The following is a 13,966-nucleotide window of genomic DNA, read 5'->3' as shown; positions in this document are numbered from 1 at the left end:
CCCTGCTGACAGCGGGGAGCAATAAAAAGTTGTGAAATAGAGGTGGGAGTGCGATGCTGGCTCCAAATCGCTTCCTGCTGGAAAACTCCTGCCTCTTCATCCTCTCCTATCATAGCTGACAGCCCCAAAGGGCAGCGAACATCTCCCTGTCGAGGAGAAATGAGGGGTGAAAAGGCCTTTTCCTTTCCCCCAGCCCCTATGCCACAATGCGATGATGTGGAGGGGAGCAACAGGCATCAGCTGCCCATCTTCAGGTCCCCCATCACATCTACTCTGATCCTGTCCCCATGGCAGAGGTCTGGGACATGAATCTGGTGGCTCTCAGCCCCGTGAAGGCGTCACTGCACAGGAAGGCGGGTGCACAGGGATCAAACACGCACCGATCCTTTTCCAACACCCAAACCTTGGGTACACCCCGTCACCCTGGCAGGACAAAGTGGTACCCGGGCAGCGGGATCTTGCTGGGGGACACGATGGCACCGTTCCCCTCCTGCAGCACAAGCCTGGCAGGGACAAAATCATCAGCAACAGGCGGAAACAAAGTGACTATCAGCACCCCAGCCCCGCGCCGGACCCGCTCAGCCTTTCTGCGGCGAGTTTTCTAAGAAACACCGCTAACGCGTTTACAGGAAGGGTGGGCCGAGCTCAGCCCGCAGCCGGGGCAGCCGCGATAGCGTTTCGGTGGTGCCGAGGGGGACAGCGGCCACCCGAGGGGCTCAGGCTCCTCACGGTAGCAGGCAGCGTGGCGGGGAGGTTTGCTTTCGTGTAAGAGCAGCTTCCCGGATGGTCCGGGCAAAAAGCGAGCGACAGAGGAGGTTAAATACAAACCACATCTCAAAATAGGCCTAAACTTTGAAGGCGTTTGGAGCTGCGCTTCCTGCTTGTAGCAGCCCTGAGGAGATGAAAGATGCAGCTGAGTTTAAAAAAAAAAAAAAAGGCAAAACAAACAAACTGAGTTAACGCTTTCTGCTGAAGGCAGAGGCACAGCAGTGACACAGCACACCACGTCACCCCACGAGGCTGGGACGTGGCTCCAGGACCCCCCATTCCCTCGCACAGCAGCCCCCCGGCTCAGACAGCGGTGCTGGCAAGCCCGGGGTGAGCCAGGGAGAGGGACCGCTGCCTGGGCACGGGGGTTTTAAGCAAGAAAGCCCTGGGGCAAGCCAAGGAAAGGACAGTCCTGTTGTCTGAGATCTGGGGGACTTGCAAAGTAACCTGCAGAAGGGGAAATGTGCTCCTTCCTTGGGGCAGACAGCCCTGCGTGCGCAGCGCAGCAGGTGCGCCATGAGGTCAAGCAGGAACAGGGCTTCAAAATTCAGCACATTTATTTAAAAAAAAAAAAAAAATCCCAAGCAATAACAAAAACCAAAAACAACACCCCTGAAGCCGAAGCACCGCAGAGCTGGGAAGTGGGGTTTGACAGTTTGGAGGGTAAAAGCTCGAGCGAAGCGTTACCGCTGCTGACTGATAGCGACCGACTTCTCGTAATCCGAAGATCAACTTCCTCTCGCTCCGCGTTCACCGCAGCCGAGCTGGAGGTGGGGACAGCCCGCCGGCGGCTTTCTTCACCCACCGGCACCCGGCATGCAACACCCGCTCCGCGCCAACAGAGCCGGAGCAACAGGATCTGCCTTACTAAAATTTAATTTGGCTGACAACATCCGGCCTTTCACAAGGTCGCTTTGATGTTTGTTTACTTGCTGTCCCCAGCACATGCTCCGCACCAGCCTGCGGATGAATGGAAAACGCACAGGGCTCCACAGCCCTTTGATCTCTCCTCCCAGACCTGCCAGGAATAGTCGGCACTGGAAACACCCTGCGGAGGGATGGATCCAGCCTTCCCCGTGGTGCTGTCGGCTGGCTGGTCCTGGTTAAGGCTGCTCAGCGAGCCTTTGGGTGGGACCTTCAGAGTTAGTCTCAGCTGGAGACAAACTGGTGGTCCCCGCAGTAGCCACGCCACGGTGTGGCCACTGGTACCCAGCACGCTCGCAGCATCCTTCATCCCGCCCCGCAATAAAGGGATGTCTCCATCATGTCAAGTGGTTTGTTTTTATTTAAAACTGCATAAAAAAAATAAGATTTCTGAATTCCCCTGTACAATATGAACTATTAAGAAAAAACCCGCCGGCTAAACACTTAGTTACATATAAAGACTCGACAGCGCAGACAGCCCGGACCAGCTCCCCCCTCCCCAGCCCCAAACAAGACACCCGTGGGGAAAAACAAAACACATGGCAAGGAAACAACAGCCACCAGAACTATGTACAGAGACAGCTGGGGAGCAGGCAGCCGCTCCGCACCTCCGCCAGACAGAAACACTGCGGGCTGGGGATGGACACGGGACAGACACGGAGGGAAGACCCAAATGGAAAACCGGGGGATCAGCAGCTGTAGAAGCAAGGCGTGGGTTGGAAACCCACTTGAATTATAAATAAATAAATAAGTTATCCTACCGGCTAGAACTCTCTCTTTAAAAAACAAATTCATGAAAATAAATTAAAAACAAAAACTGGAAAAAAGAAACAAAGGTAAAACATTATCACTATTAACAACTGTACATCAAACTTCGCTCCTATATAACTTTGAACACATTTACAGCTCTGTTGGTTTGCATTGTTTGTGCATTCGTGAGGGCACCGGGAAGCAAAGAAACCCAGAAAATCCACGCGATGTGGAGGCACGGGAGGTGAGGGATCGCCTGCTTGGCTCCCAAGTGTCTTCTGACCTGTTTTCTTTTTGAAAAGAGGAAATATATACCCAGGCGAGTCTTGGAAAAGCAGCAGTGTAGGAAAATTCAAGTATTTCCTCCAGCATAGCCCAGATCTCAACTGAAGGCACTCGAGCACGGTGACAGCGGAGGAGACAGCCATTCAGCCATGGTACCTGCCCTCCCCCCGCAGTTTTGCCCCCGTTGAAGCTTTTCTCGCAGTAAGGTCTCTGATCCTCTCGCCGTCCCGAATTCAGGTGGTCAAGAAGATGTTTGGGAGCCACCAAAAACAGAACCAAAACAAAACAAAACAAAAAATTACTGGCAAGACCAGCAAATGAGACAGGGTCATTCAGATGGAGTCCAGGACAGCTGGGTTGGATGGTGGCCACCGGCACTTGCAAGACCAGGTTTCCAGCCCAGCTTTGGGACAAGATGTGCGTGTTCCCATCTGATGATCCCTGCTCAGTGCTACGCTCGTGAGGAAGCCTGGTTTTCTTTGCTTCTTATGGCCAGGAGATGCCTGGAGCTGTTATGTGCCAGGGTCCCAGGCCAAACCGTGCAGGTGGGGTCTCTGCCATCTCCTAGGGCAGGTGAATGCCTTGCAGCCATGAGTGGTTGAAAACGTCCTCCAGAGATGGTCTGTCTGAAGGTCGCAAGGACAAACACCACCTGATGAGATGTTGGCACTCTGGGGAGAGAAACCAGACACCACCGATCAGTCAGAGAAGGCTCCTGTCCACCTTCCACCACCATCCGCAGTGCCCAGGCTGTGCTGGGTGTGCTCAGAGCTACCCCCAAACCTCCCGATCCAGGAGCCGTTTTGGAGGAGAACAGCATGGCAGGACACGTGCCGCCTCCTCCAGCTAACCGTGGGAGATCAATCTCCTCACGTGCCACCTCCTCCAGCTAACCATGGGAGATCAACCTCCTCCACAGCCGTAAGAGCGGGGATGCTCGTGCGCCTGGTGCCATCTCCCAAACCCGTTGCCCGCCACGAAGCCGGGTACCCACCGAGGGAGATCGGCTGGCGGAAGAAGAGCTGGCCCCTGATGATGTCCTCGTCCTGCTCGAAGGGGACGTCCCCGCAGACCATGTCATAGAGCAGGACGCCCAGGGACCAGATTGTTGCTGAACGGCCGTGGTAGCGGTGGTAGCGGACCCACTCCGGCGGGCTGTACACTCGTGTTCCTACGGGAGACAGGCGGAGCTCGTCAGGCGGATGCTGCCCGCTCCCGGATCCTCACCCGAGCGTCCTTGGGGACACGGGGGCTGCACCGGTGGCGGGAGGGACTACACACGGTGTGACCCGCCGCCCCCTCGCCAACACGTGACTCTTGTTTACAAACTTTGGGTTGTAAAAAAAAGCCGCCGGTGCCAGAAGAGGGCAGCACGGGCCCGGGGAAGGCCCGACCGTTACATGCAAAAAAAAAAAAAAAAAAAGAAAAAAAAAAAAAAGAAAAAAAAACCCCACGGGTGGGGAAAAACCACGCCTTTCCCCCCCGCCTTAGCCAAAAAAAAAAAAAATTAAAAAAAGCCAAGGCAAACAAGGGGAGTGAAGCAGCCCAAGCCCTTCCGCGCCTGCAAACCAAACCGGCCAGCATACGGGTTTTGCAACCACCACCCCCCCCCGCCCGCTACCCCCACGGGTGTTTGTTTCTGTCAGGCTGGCTCCCCCCACCCCAGCCCCGGGCAGGGTGGGTGGCAGCGGCTGGGAGCCGGCTCCCGTTTCACAACATCCGCCCCGTGCCAAAAAGCAACTTGGCAGACGGCTGAATAATTAATTCCCGCCCCCCGCCCCCCCCCCCCCCCCTCCAAAGGGGGGAACCGGTGCCCGGTCAGCCTGGGCCATGCAATGCCCGGTACCGGGAGCATCCCCCCGGCTGTGGGCTCACCGTCAAATTCGGTGTAGACCGTGTCCTTGAGAAAGGTGCCGGAGCCGAAGTCGATGAGCTTGAGCTCACCGGTGGCGAGGTCGACGATGATGTTCTCGTCCTTGATGTCACGGTGCAGGACACCGCAGTTGTTGCAGTGCCGCACGGCCTCCAGCACCTGCCGGAACAGCCCCCGCGCGACCTCCTCCGACAAGGATCCCCTCTCGGTGATGAAATCGAAGAGATCCTGCGCGAGCTCCGGACGCTCCAGCACCAGCACGAAGCTGTCCGGCAGCTCGAACCAGTCGAGGAGGTGGATGACGCCGCGGAAGCCGGAGGAGCCCACCTTGTTCAGCAACACGATCTCCATTGGTACTCGAGTGCCGCTGGGCTGCGGGGGGACCACGATGCCGTCAGAGGGGTGGTGCAGGGGTCCGGTAGCCCCTGCCCGGGATGCTCTGGTACCCCCCCACCTGGCCGCACAGGTGCCCGGGCATCCCCCCTGCCAAGGGGATGTTCCGGTGCCCCCCGCCCCCCCGGTGCTAGGGAACCGCTGCCAAGGGGATGCTCCGGTGTCCCCCCGCCCGCCCCCCCCATTACTAGGCAGTTCCCCGCCCGGGATGCTCCGGTGCCCGCCCGCCCGGCCCCCCACGGTGCCAGGGAACCGCTGCCAAGGGGATGCGCTGGTACCCCCCTACGGTTCTGTCCACACCACCCCCCCGCCCGGGATGCTCCGGTGCCCCCTTGTTCGACCCCACCGGTGCCCGGGGATCCCCCCTGCCAAGGGGATGCTCCGCGTCCCCCAGTGACTCCACGCCCGCTCCCCCCGCGGTGTCCCGGTTTCCACCCGCCCGGGCCTCGCCTTATCCCCCACCCCGTGACGCCCCGGTTTCTCCCGGTAGCCCCGGTCACTCACCAGCTCACCCCACTCTGCGATGCGTTCCCGGGCCACGTGTTTGATGGCCACCTGCAAGCCAAGGGGAGCGGCGGGCTGAGCACGCCGCCCGCCCCGCCGCCTCCCCCTCCTCCTCCTCCTCCGCCCCGCCGCCGTCCCCGCCACTTACCGGGGTGCTATCGGAGAGGCGGATGCCCGAGTAAACGGAGCCGTAGCCGCCGCTCCCCAGTAGCTGGCCCACCTGGTACAGCTCCTCCAGCGGCCCCTTCTCCTTCCCTGCGGGCGAGATCGGGCCGTCACCGCTCCGCCCCAGCCGCCCAACGCCCGCCGCCGAACCGGGCCGAGCCAGACCGGCCCGTCTCGCTCTTACCTGGCTGTAGTTTGGCCGCGTGCAGCTCCCCGCCGGTCCCGGAACGTAGATGGGCCAACGAGTTGATTTTCGAGAGCAGCATCCCGGCCCCCTCGCCCGATTCCGGGGCCGGACTCGGCACCTCCCGAACCGGACCGGGCACCGGCGGCTCGGTTCCGGCGCTCGGGCTGCCGAGCGGCTGAGGTCGGGCGGGGGAGCCCGGGGAGAAGGAGGAGGAGGAGACGAAGGAGGAGGAGATAGAGGCGGTAGCTTGGCGGGGCGGGGAGGGAGCGGCCTCGGCGCGGCTCCTCCGCGCACTGCCGGGCTCCCGTGTGGCGCGGCGGCCCCCCGCCGGCCCCGGGGGTAGCGGGGGCCGGGGGCGGGCCGGGCAGAGCCGGGGGGCGGTGCTGCCGCGCCAGGCCCAGCCGCGCCGGGCCGCCCCGCGCCGCCCCCGCCAATAGCGCGAGAGCCGCGGGGCGGGGCCGAGGCGGCGGGGCCCGACGTGGCGGGAAGGAAAAGGCGCCAAAGGCGCGCGGGGGGCGGGGGGAGCCGTCCTGGCGGCTTGGGGGGGTCGGGGCTGGGAAAAATGGAGAGACCCAAATCGCTGCTCCCGGGCGTCGCTCGCCCGACTGCCCGGCCGCGGCCCCGTTCCCCAGGGAGTCCCGCCGCGTTCCGCGGTTGCCAAGGCTTTGCACAACGCTAACGGCACCGGAGGGGGGGGGGCACGGGCAGGGGGCACGGGCAGGCTCGGCCCGGCCCGGCCCGGCCGCCACCCCGGGATCGGGCCCACGGGCACGCTGCCCGCTCGCCCCGGCCGGCTGCTCTCTGCCGGGCCGGCAGAACCGCCCGGCTGGCAGCCACGGAGCTCCTCTTCCTCCCGCATCCGCGCCCAAATCCCAATGTTTTATTAGCTTATTCTTTATTGTTTTTTTCCTGCGATCTCACAACTTCCCGGTGGTGCTCAGCACCCCCCGGACCCCGTCCCGTCCTCCCGCCCCGCGCTGCCGTTACTTCATCACCGGCAAACCGCTGCCTGAACTTTTCCCTTTTCTAGTAAAAGTGGCGACTCCAGCTGGGGACTCTTGACTAACAACCCTCTTTTTAAATTTTTTTTTTCCCTTTTTTTTTTTTTCTTCAGAAGTCACTGTCTGAGATGCTTCCCCGAGTTCCAGAGATAAGATAAATAATTTACTGGATGGAGGTCTCTGATTACTCACTCTATGAGCATGTGGAGCAAAGAGCTCCAGCCACCGGGAGCTGAATTATTCCAGACGAAGCCCATCTGGGCTCCTGCGCCCGAGCAAGACCGAGGAGTTCCCAGCATCCCACACATACTTGTGGGATGAATTGCTTGAAATCGAATGGGCTTTACTGGAAATGCTGGTGAGCGCCCGGCTCCTTTAGTATTTCTTTAAAAAAAAATAATAAACCATAACCAAAACACAAACCCCGAAGTCTGCTACAGAGCTGCGGCTCAGCCCTCGCGCCGGCCGGGAAGGACTCGCCACCACCGCTGCCTCTTTTAGATTTACCGAGAACGCGGCACATCCTCTTTCAGGGGCTGAGACAACTAAACACCTAAAAACTGGAAAACCTGCATTGGTTTTTACCCAGAAGGTGACATTTTTGTTCAGGGAAAAGTGCGGAGAATCTGACGCAGCAGCCGTCAGCCTTTTTAAAATTATTTTAAAATATATTATTGTTATTATTTGCGGTGATGCAAGCTGAGGGTGGAGGAGAGGGGCGGGCAGCGCCTTTCTCCTGCCTTATTCCCACCCGACGCCTGGGCATATTTGGGACAACTGGTTCTGCCAGTCGGTGCTCAGCCTTGGGCCGAGGTGACTCAGCATCTGGCCCCAAACTCATTATCAAATTCTTTGAGGGATGATGAAAGGTACCGAAGGGGCTGCCCTGGAAACCCAGGCTCTTTATTGACAAACAAAGCCAGGGCTTTCCTGGGGGCTGCCTTCCCCTGACCTCTTTGGGAGGTGCAAACTTCTTCCTCGCTCTGCCCAAACCTGCTAATTAGCGTCAAAGGGAGCAGCATGTCCTGCAACCTGGATGATCTGGGGCCAAATCATCGTTGTGCGTAAACCTGCCCAACTGCGAATTTCCCCCGGGGGGGACTGAGTCAGCAGCCGCCTCTTCCTGCCGGCTTTGCATCCCCTCTGGGTTGGGGAAAAACCCCCATCTTGGAGGCGGTGGGGAGACATTTCTCCATGCCCCGGCCGTGCGGAGCGGGGATGCGGCCGTGTTTCCCAACCATATCCATCTCTTTCCAGAATAACCCACCCAGATGCATCCCTGTTCCCCAAATGACCCCAAACCAGGGCTGGGAGCCGCCTCTTCCCCCCCAGCCCATCCCACGTACTCACCTTTCCCCTGCCAGCCCGGGCGAGGCCATTGGGATGTGTCAGACATTCAAGCCAACATGAAACAAACCCCATCCTGCTTTGGCCTCATCTGTAGGGATCACCCCTTTTCCCAACCTTCTTCCTCCAGGATGAAAGCCGCTGAGGCTGGCGGGTGCAGGAGAGCAGCCCCCATCTTTTAACATGCCTGGCACTCGCGTGGACACACGGATGTCCAAGAAGGGCTGCAGGTCCTGCCCCGACCAGGCAGCAGCGTCCCTGAACCCAGCTGCTTCTTTCCACCCCTGGGTCAAACCCAATGCTTGGCGTGAGCCCCCAGAGAGCAGTTTGCAGCTCAGAGGAGATTGCACAGGGCTCGCAAGGAGGAAAAACCCAAGCTGGACCATGCCTGGGGAGAACCAGGACCCCAGGGCGGCACATGGAGCTGGTGGCAGGTCTGCGGGAGAGGAGCTCCCAGCAGACATCACAAGATCAGTTCTCAGCCCTGCAAACAATCCCGGCAGCTTTCGGGCTCTTCAGCGGCATTCCAGTCTAACCGGGGCTGCCTTGCATGATAATCAGGCTTAATTACTGCTTTATCGCTTGATTGCTGTGCTGGGCCCTTGGAGCTGCAGTGTTGCTTTCGCAGTTTACTTTTTGTATTTCCTCCTCCTCGCCTTCCCCGCCAGCACAATTAGTAAATAGGTGAAAATGGGGAGGGCCAGGGCAATACCCAGGGCGGAGATAAAGGCGATTTGCCACCCACGTGTCCCTGGAGAGGAGGGGGAGCAGATTTGCAGCCTGTGGAGGGTTAAAATTGAGTTTTCCACCTGTGTCTTGCAGACAAAATAGCAAGGTCAATGCCAAGCCAGGAGCACAACCCCATATCAGCCCCGTGAGCATCCCCCTCTGGAGGGGACAGCATCCCTGGAGGAGGGAGGGGAGGATTGCGGGGCGATTAAAGCCATGACACAGAAAGGCTGTGGTTTTCCTAGCATGAGCTTTGAGTCATTGCGTGACCTTGGCTGCATCTGCCCGTGGCTCCCTCCGCTCGGGCTCGGTTGCCCGCAGAACCGGCTGGCCCAGGGTGTGGGGTGAAGTGGTGGCACGGACTTGCTGGTCCTCAGGGAAAGCGTGAAACCTTCCTCAGTTGGGCCAGCAAAGATGCTCCCACCTACGCGCAGTGAGCAATCCCTGGCTACACCGGCGAGGAAGCGGGTGCTGCCCTCGGCCAGGCAGTGGGTGCTGCGGTTGGGACACCCCCAGTGCGCCGTCACCCGCTTGAAGTCACCTGAAAGGTGCCTGGGGTCTCACTGGTGACTTTGGAAATGCTGTCAAGTGTGTGTGCATTCCCCAGCATTGTCGGGGGGCAGGTGATGGGCATCGCTGTGCAGGATGCGGCCAATCCCGGGGTGCATGGAGGCTCTGGGGGGGCTGTGGAGGTGCTGGGCTCTCCCCGCAGCCGTGGGTTGGGATCATGGATGCTGAGAGCCAGCGGAACCGCAGGGTGCTGGCTGGATGCTGCTTCCCCTCCCCATCCTCTGGGTCCCAGGGGTCCCCCCAGACCCAGCTGAGACCCCAGCGCAGCGGTGACAGCTTGGGAACTGCACATCCCATCCTGCACTGGAGTCACCCAAGGCCAGGGGGTGAGAAAGGTCCTCGCTGGTGTGCTGGAGCACCCCGAAACCCCTCTAAGGCAGCACCCCCAGTCCTGGGCCTTTGGGTGCCAATCCCCACCAGTTTAGGAAGGTGACAGGACCTGCGAGTGGGGCAGGAGATGCTGGGACCCATCCCTGGGAGGAGCAGACGTGGAGATTTCTTCTTATTAATGTAAACTTTTTTTTTTTTTTTTTTTTTTTAATATGTTGGCTTTTAGCGCGGGCTTTTTGGGAGAGGTGTGCGCGGAGGCGGCAGCATGGCTAATCTGCTTTGTGAATGGAGCCGCACGGGGGGCGGCGGAGGGGATCGGGGAGGTGGAGGGAGCCACATATTTGGGATTCCTTCATCTGGGTGGGCTCCTTCTCCCCAGACTCTCAGGATGTGGGAAATGGAAGATGAAAGGAACTGCATTTCCAGCCTCTCGGGTTACAATGTCTAAAGCAGAAAAGGGTGGTTGGGGAAAAAAGGAGGGGGGGGGAACGGGAGGGAGTGGGATGCTACAGGGAAACCTGGGTTGGGAAATGGCCCGGCGAGGTTGGGGCAGGGAAGGGGGTGGCTGGGGCTGAGCCGCTCGTGTTTCACATCACGTCAGGGCTGAGGAATTTCCTCTGCTCTGGGGGTGCCTCGCAGAGAAAAAGGGGGAGGCTTTAAGGTTAGCTGGGGATGAATAATAGCCAAGAGGCGAGGGATTAAAAGTGTTACCCAGGGGCTGCTGTTTACAAGCAAACCCTCTTGCAGAGCAGGAGGGTAAAGAGGGATGCATCGGGGTGACGGTGGGGACCCCGGGCCACACATCGCCCGTTCCCATCCCCAGCAAGCGGAGCGGGGCGATAGCCACCGGCCCCTGCGTGGTCCCATCCCTGAGAGCCCCTCCACAGCGAGGTCCCAGCAGCTGGTCCCCTGCACGCGTGGCGTGTCCTGGGGTGCCCAGCCAGGCTTCCCGGCCGTGTCCTCCCACAGCCCCAGGAGCTTTTTCGTCCCTCCCGTTCCCCTCAGTTGCAGACGCCCGGATCATCCCTGTGCACAGGCAGGCAAATCCGCTTCTCCGAGAGGGCTTGTGCCACCCACTGGGAAAGGGGCAGGGAGAGGGGACACAAGCAGCGGGGAGGGGGCAGCCGGGGACACGGGGCTCTGTGCAGGGGCACAGGCTGGGTGCTGTGCCCAGGCACTGGGTTTGTACCCTGCTGGGTGATGGGAGTCACCCCCGGGCCTGGGCATCCCACCGCCACCTGAGCCAGGGCCCAGGCTTTGTCCCAAAACACTTCATTTTCATTTCATTTATCACTATTTTGGGTGATGCAAGGTCAGGGTGGGGAGGAGGGGAGGGAAACACATTTCTCCTGTGTTATTCCCTCTTATCCTCCATCTCTGATATCACATCTGGGAAGGGATCATCGCAGGGTGGAAGGGCAGCCCCCAGGCTGGACCAAGGGAAGCTGCAGGATCCGACCCGCCCTGGGATGGCAGAGACGCTGGCACACGCTGCGGGCAACGGGGCTCCACTTCCAGGGGGTGTGTTCTGGGGACAGGCTGTTCACCCTGTTTTAGCCCAGGGAAACTGAGGCACTGGGGACCAGGGAGGCCCTGCAAGGCTGAAGGGGAAAGATGGGCTTATTCCAGCCCAAAAAGGGGATGAAAGGGCAAAAAATTGTTTGCAAGCCAGAGAAGAGGTGGATGGGATCAGCCCGAGTGCTGTTTAGAGGAGGCTGAGCGGGTGCACCTGCACCTTTGGCTCTGCCAGGGCAGACCCTGCACCCAGGTGAGACCCTGACTGTGCCTGGGGACTCCTGATCCAGCCCGGGGACCAGCACCATGGGCTGACACCACTTGGGGGACAAAAAATATATTTATACCCAAGGCTCAGGGTGCCCAGGCACCCCCAGCCTGCCCCTGCATAACAGGTTTCTTTCTGCAGAGTGTTTGCCTGAGAAAAACACCTTTTTAGAAGTTATAAAAATTATTTTGGTGGCTGATGGGGGACCAGAGGGTGCCCGGCTCTCCTCTTCCCCCCCCACCCTGCAAAGCCCTGCCTATTCCCAGGTACATTCCTGGCATTGCTCCGGCTGAGAGTGCAGGGAGGGCGCTGACCCCCTGAGCATGGGAAAAATGTCTGTCTGCGTGCAGGAAAGGCGGTGCAAATAGTGCAGGGTGAGGAGGTCAGCCGGGAAATCCCTTTCATCTTTTCCCGGGCCTTTAGCCGACACGCGGCCGGGGAGCGTGTGGGCCGAGCGGGAGAGGGTTTTGTCTGGAAAAGGGGAGGCTCCCGGGAGGCTCCTGGGAGGCCGGACGCTGTTTCCAAGCTGGAGGAGGCTGAATTGCCACGTGGGGCGGACGCTGCGGAGATGGGATGGACGGGTCACAGCGGTGACTCCCGGGATAGGCGATGGGCAATTAGGTTTGGCCTTCACCCTTTTGCACTGCTCAGCGGGACGCTGGGACCCCCCACACCCTGGGGTGATGGGGGCGAAGGGGCACCGTCCTCCACGCCCCGTGATGCCCACGACAAGCAGGCACTGGTGGCTCAGCCCCACTGGGGACATGGGGGGTTCCTGGGGACTGGTCACTGCCCCAGCGTCACCCCAGGGAGCTCTGGGTGCTGGAGGGAGCTGGGCCAGGGTGCTGCCCCCAGCCTGGAGAAATCCTGGTAGAAATCCAGCCCCGTTCCCATGAGGGCAGCCTGCGACCGGGCTCTCCCCTCGCTGGGTGTGGGGGTTCGGAGCAGCCCTGGTGCAAAGGCTGGGCCTGACGCTGCACCCGGGCTGCTGGCACAGGCGCAGGTCTCTTGGCACGAGCATAATAAAAGGCAGATTTCACCTTCCCTGCCTGCTTGGCAAAAAAATCCCGAGTGGAGGAGATGGGGGGAGCCCCCAAGGAGCCCAGGAGACGTGGGGCCATCCCCTCCTCTGCCACAGACCCCCTGTGTACCCTTGGTCCAATCCCTCCATCTCTTTACCCTACCTGGACTATAATAAACCTCTCCCTGCAGCTTGAACCCCGGCATCTCCCTCCCGGCAGCCCCTGGGGAGCGCAGGGCCCTGGCTGCCGTCATCTGTCCTTGTTGGCCAAAGGAGGAGTCCCAGCACAGCCCTGCCCCGCGCCGAGCCGGATCCAGCCTGGCTTCCAGGAATCGGGGCTGGGACGGGCGCCCATGGGTGACAGCTGGTGCCTTGGGTGGCATCCGCTTGTCCTGACGTGCTGGGGTCTCGATGCACCCGTTTCCTAAAGCACCCACGTCCTGATGTACCCGGGTCCTGCTGCCCTGTGGGACTCCGGCTCTCCCCGGGGGTTTCTCCTGCCTCTACAAAGCAGATGGTAAAACACAGACTAACGAGATCGGAGATTAATCTGCACTTTGCTTCCAAATCTCATAATCATCTAATTATTCTCAGTATCGGGGTGGAGCTGGCTCCAGGCTCCAGTCCCTGCTCTCTCCCAGGCCACTTTGCACAGCAGGATGGTGACAGGGGGTCAAATCCTGCCCTGACGCTGCTCCAGGGCCCCGGTTCTTTAGCAGCACAGCCCGATGCTCTGTGGCTTTGCCGGCCTCTGGCTCCGTGTGGGGCAGGAGGTGGTGGGAGAGGACCCAGCAGCAGGTCCCCATCGCACCCCCCCGCCCTGCTGCGTCCCGGTTCAGCCTTGCGCCGGGGTTACCTGCCTTGTGCCCAGCGGGAACCACGTCCCTGAGCACCTTCCCACACCCCCAGCGCAGCCCAGGAGCAAACCCAGCCCAGTGACTCCCAGTTCCCACCAGTAAGAGGCATTGGGGTGGAACTGGGGCAACTGCCAACGCGTGATGCCGCCACATGTCCCGCACAAGAGCCGGGCGGCCTTGGCACTGGCCACTGCTGCCCCAGCACCGTGGCCAGTTTTATGGGCAAGGAAACAGGGTGAAATCTCGTGTTTCAGGCAGCGCGTGCGGCCGGCAGCCCCGAATTCCTGCGCGGCCGGTGGCACGGCCCCATTATCAGCACGCCCGGGCTGTTTGCTGGAAAAGGGCGGCAGCGGGGCTGGGTGACCCCACACTTCCTTCCTTTCCTGGAAGCCACTCTCTCCGAGCTGACGCTCGCGCTCTGATAACCAGTTGCTTTCACAACACGTGCCGGCGAGCGTGGGGCCAGGGCCGGGTTTGCT

The 13,966-nt window shown here is 60.3% G+C and overlaps 1 protein-coding gene and 1 long non-coding RNA gene across 2 annotated transcripts; one reads left to right on the top strand and one right to left on the bottom strand.

Annotated features, from left to right (window-relative positions):
* Window positions 1–2,035: 2,035 nt before the first annotated feature.
* Window positions 2,036–6,175, bottom strand: PIM1 (Pim-1 proto-oncogene, serine/threonine kinase). Its single transcript, XM_074893521.1, has 6 exons — window positions 5,847–6,175; window positions 5,646–5,752; window positions 5,498–5,548; window positions 4,603–4,972; window positions 3,722–3,898; window positions 2,036–3,398 (listed from the first exon to the last, which is right to left on the bottom strand). Exons 1-6 carry the CDS (start codon window positions 5,926–5,928, stop codon window positions 3,292–3,294), a joined length of 894 nt encoding a protein of 297 aa, XP_074749622.1. The 5' UTR covers window positions 5,929–6,175; the 3' UTR covers window positions 2,036–3,291.
* LOC141954218 (uncharacterized) lies at window positions 4,823–7,272 on the top strand. The gene is made up of 2 exons (XR_012632127.1): window positions 4,823–4,953; window positions 6,964–7,272. It is a non-coding gene; the product is annotated as an uncharacterized LOC141954218 (long non-coding RNA).
* The last annotated feature ends 6,694 nt before the right edge of the window (window positions 7,273–13,966 follow it).

This window comes from Strix uralensis, chromosome 24 (genome assembly GCF_047716275.1).
Source record: "Strix uralensis isolate ZFMK-TIS-50842 chromosome 24, bStrUra1, whole genome shotgun sequence".
Classification (NCBI taxonomy): domain Eukaryota; kingdom Metazoa; phylum Chordata; class Aves; order Strigiformes; family Strigidae; genus Strix; species Strix uralensis.
The sequence above is the reverse complement of the archived record's forward strand: the minus strand, read 5'-3'. Positions and strand labels throughout refer to the sequence as shown.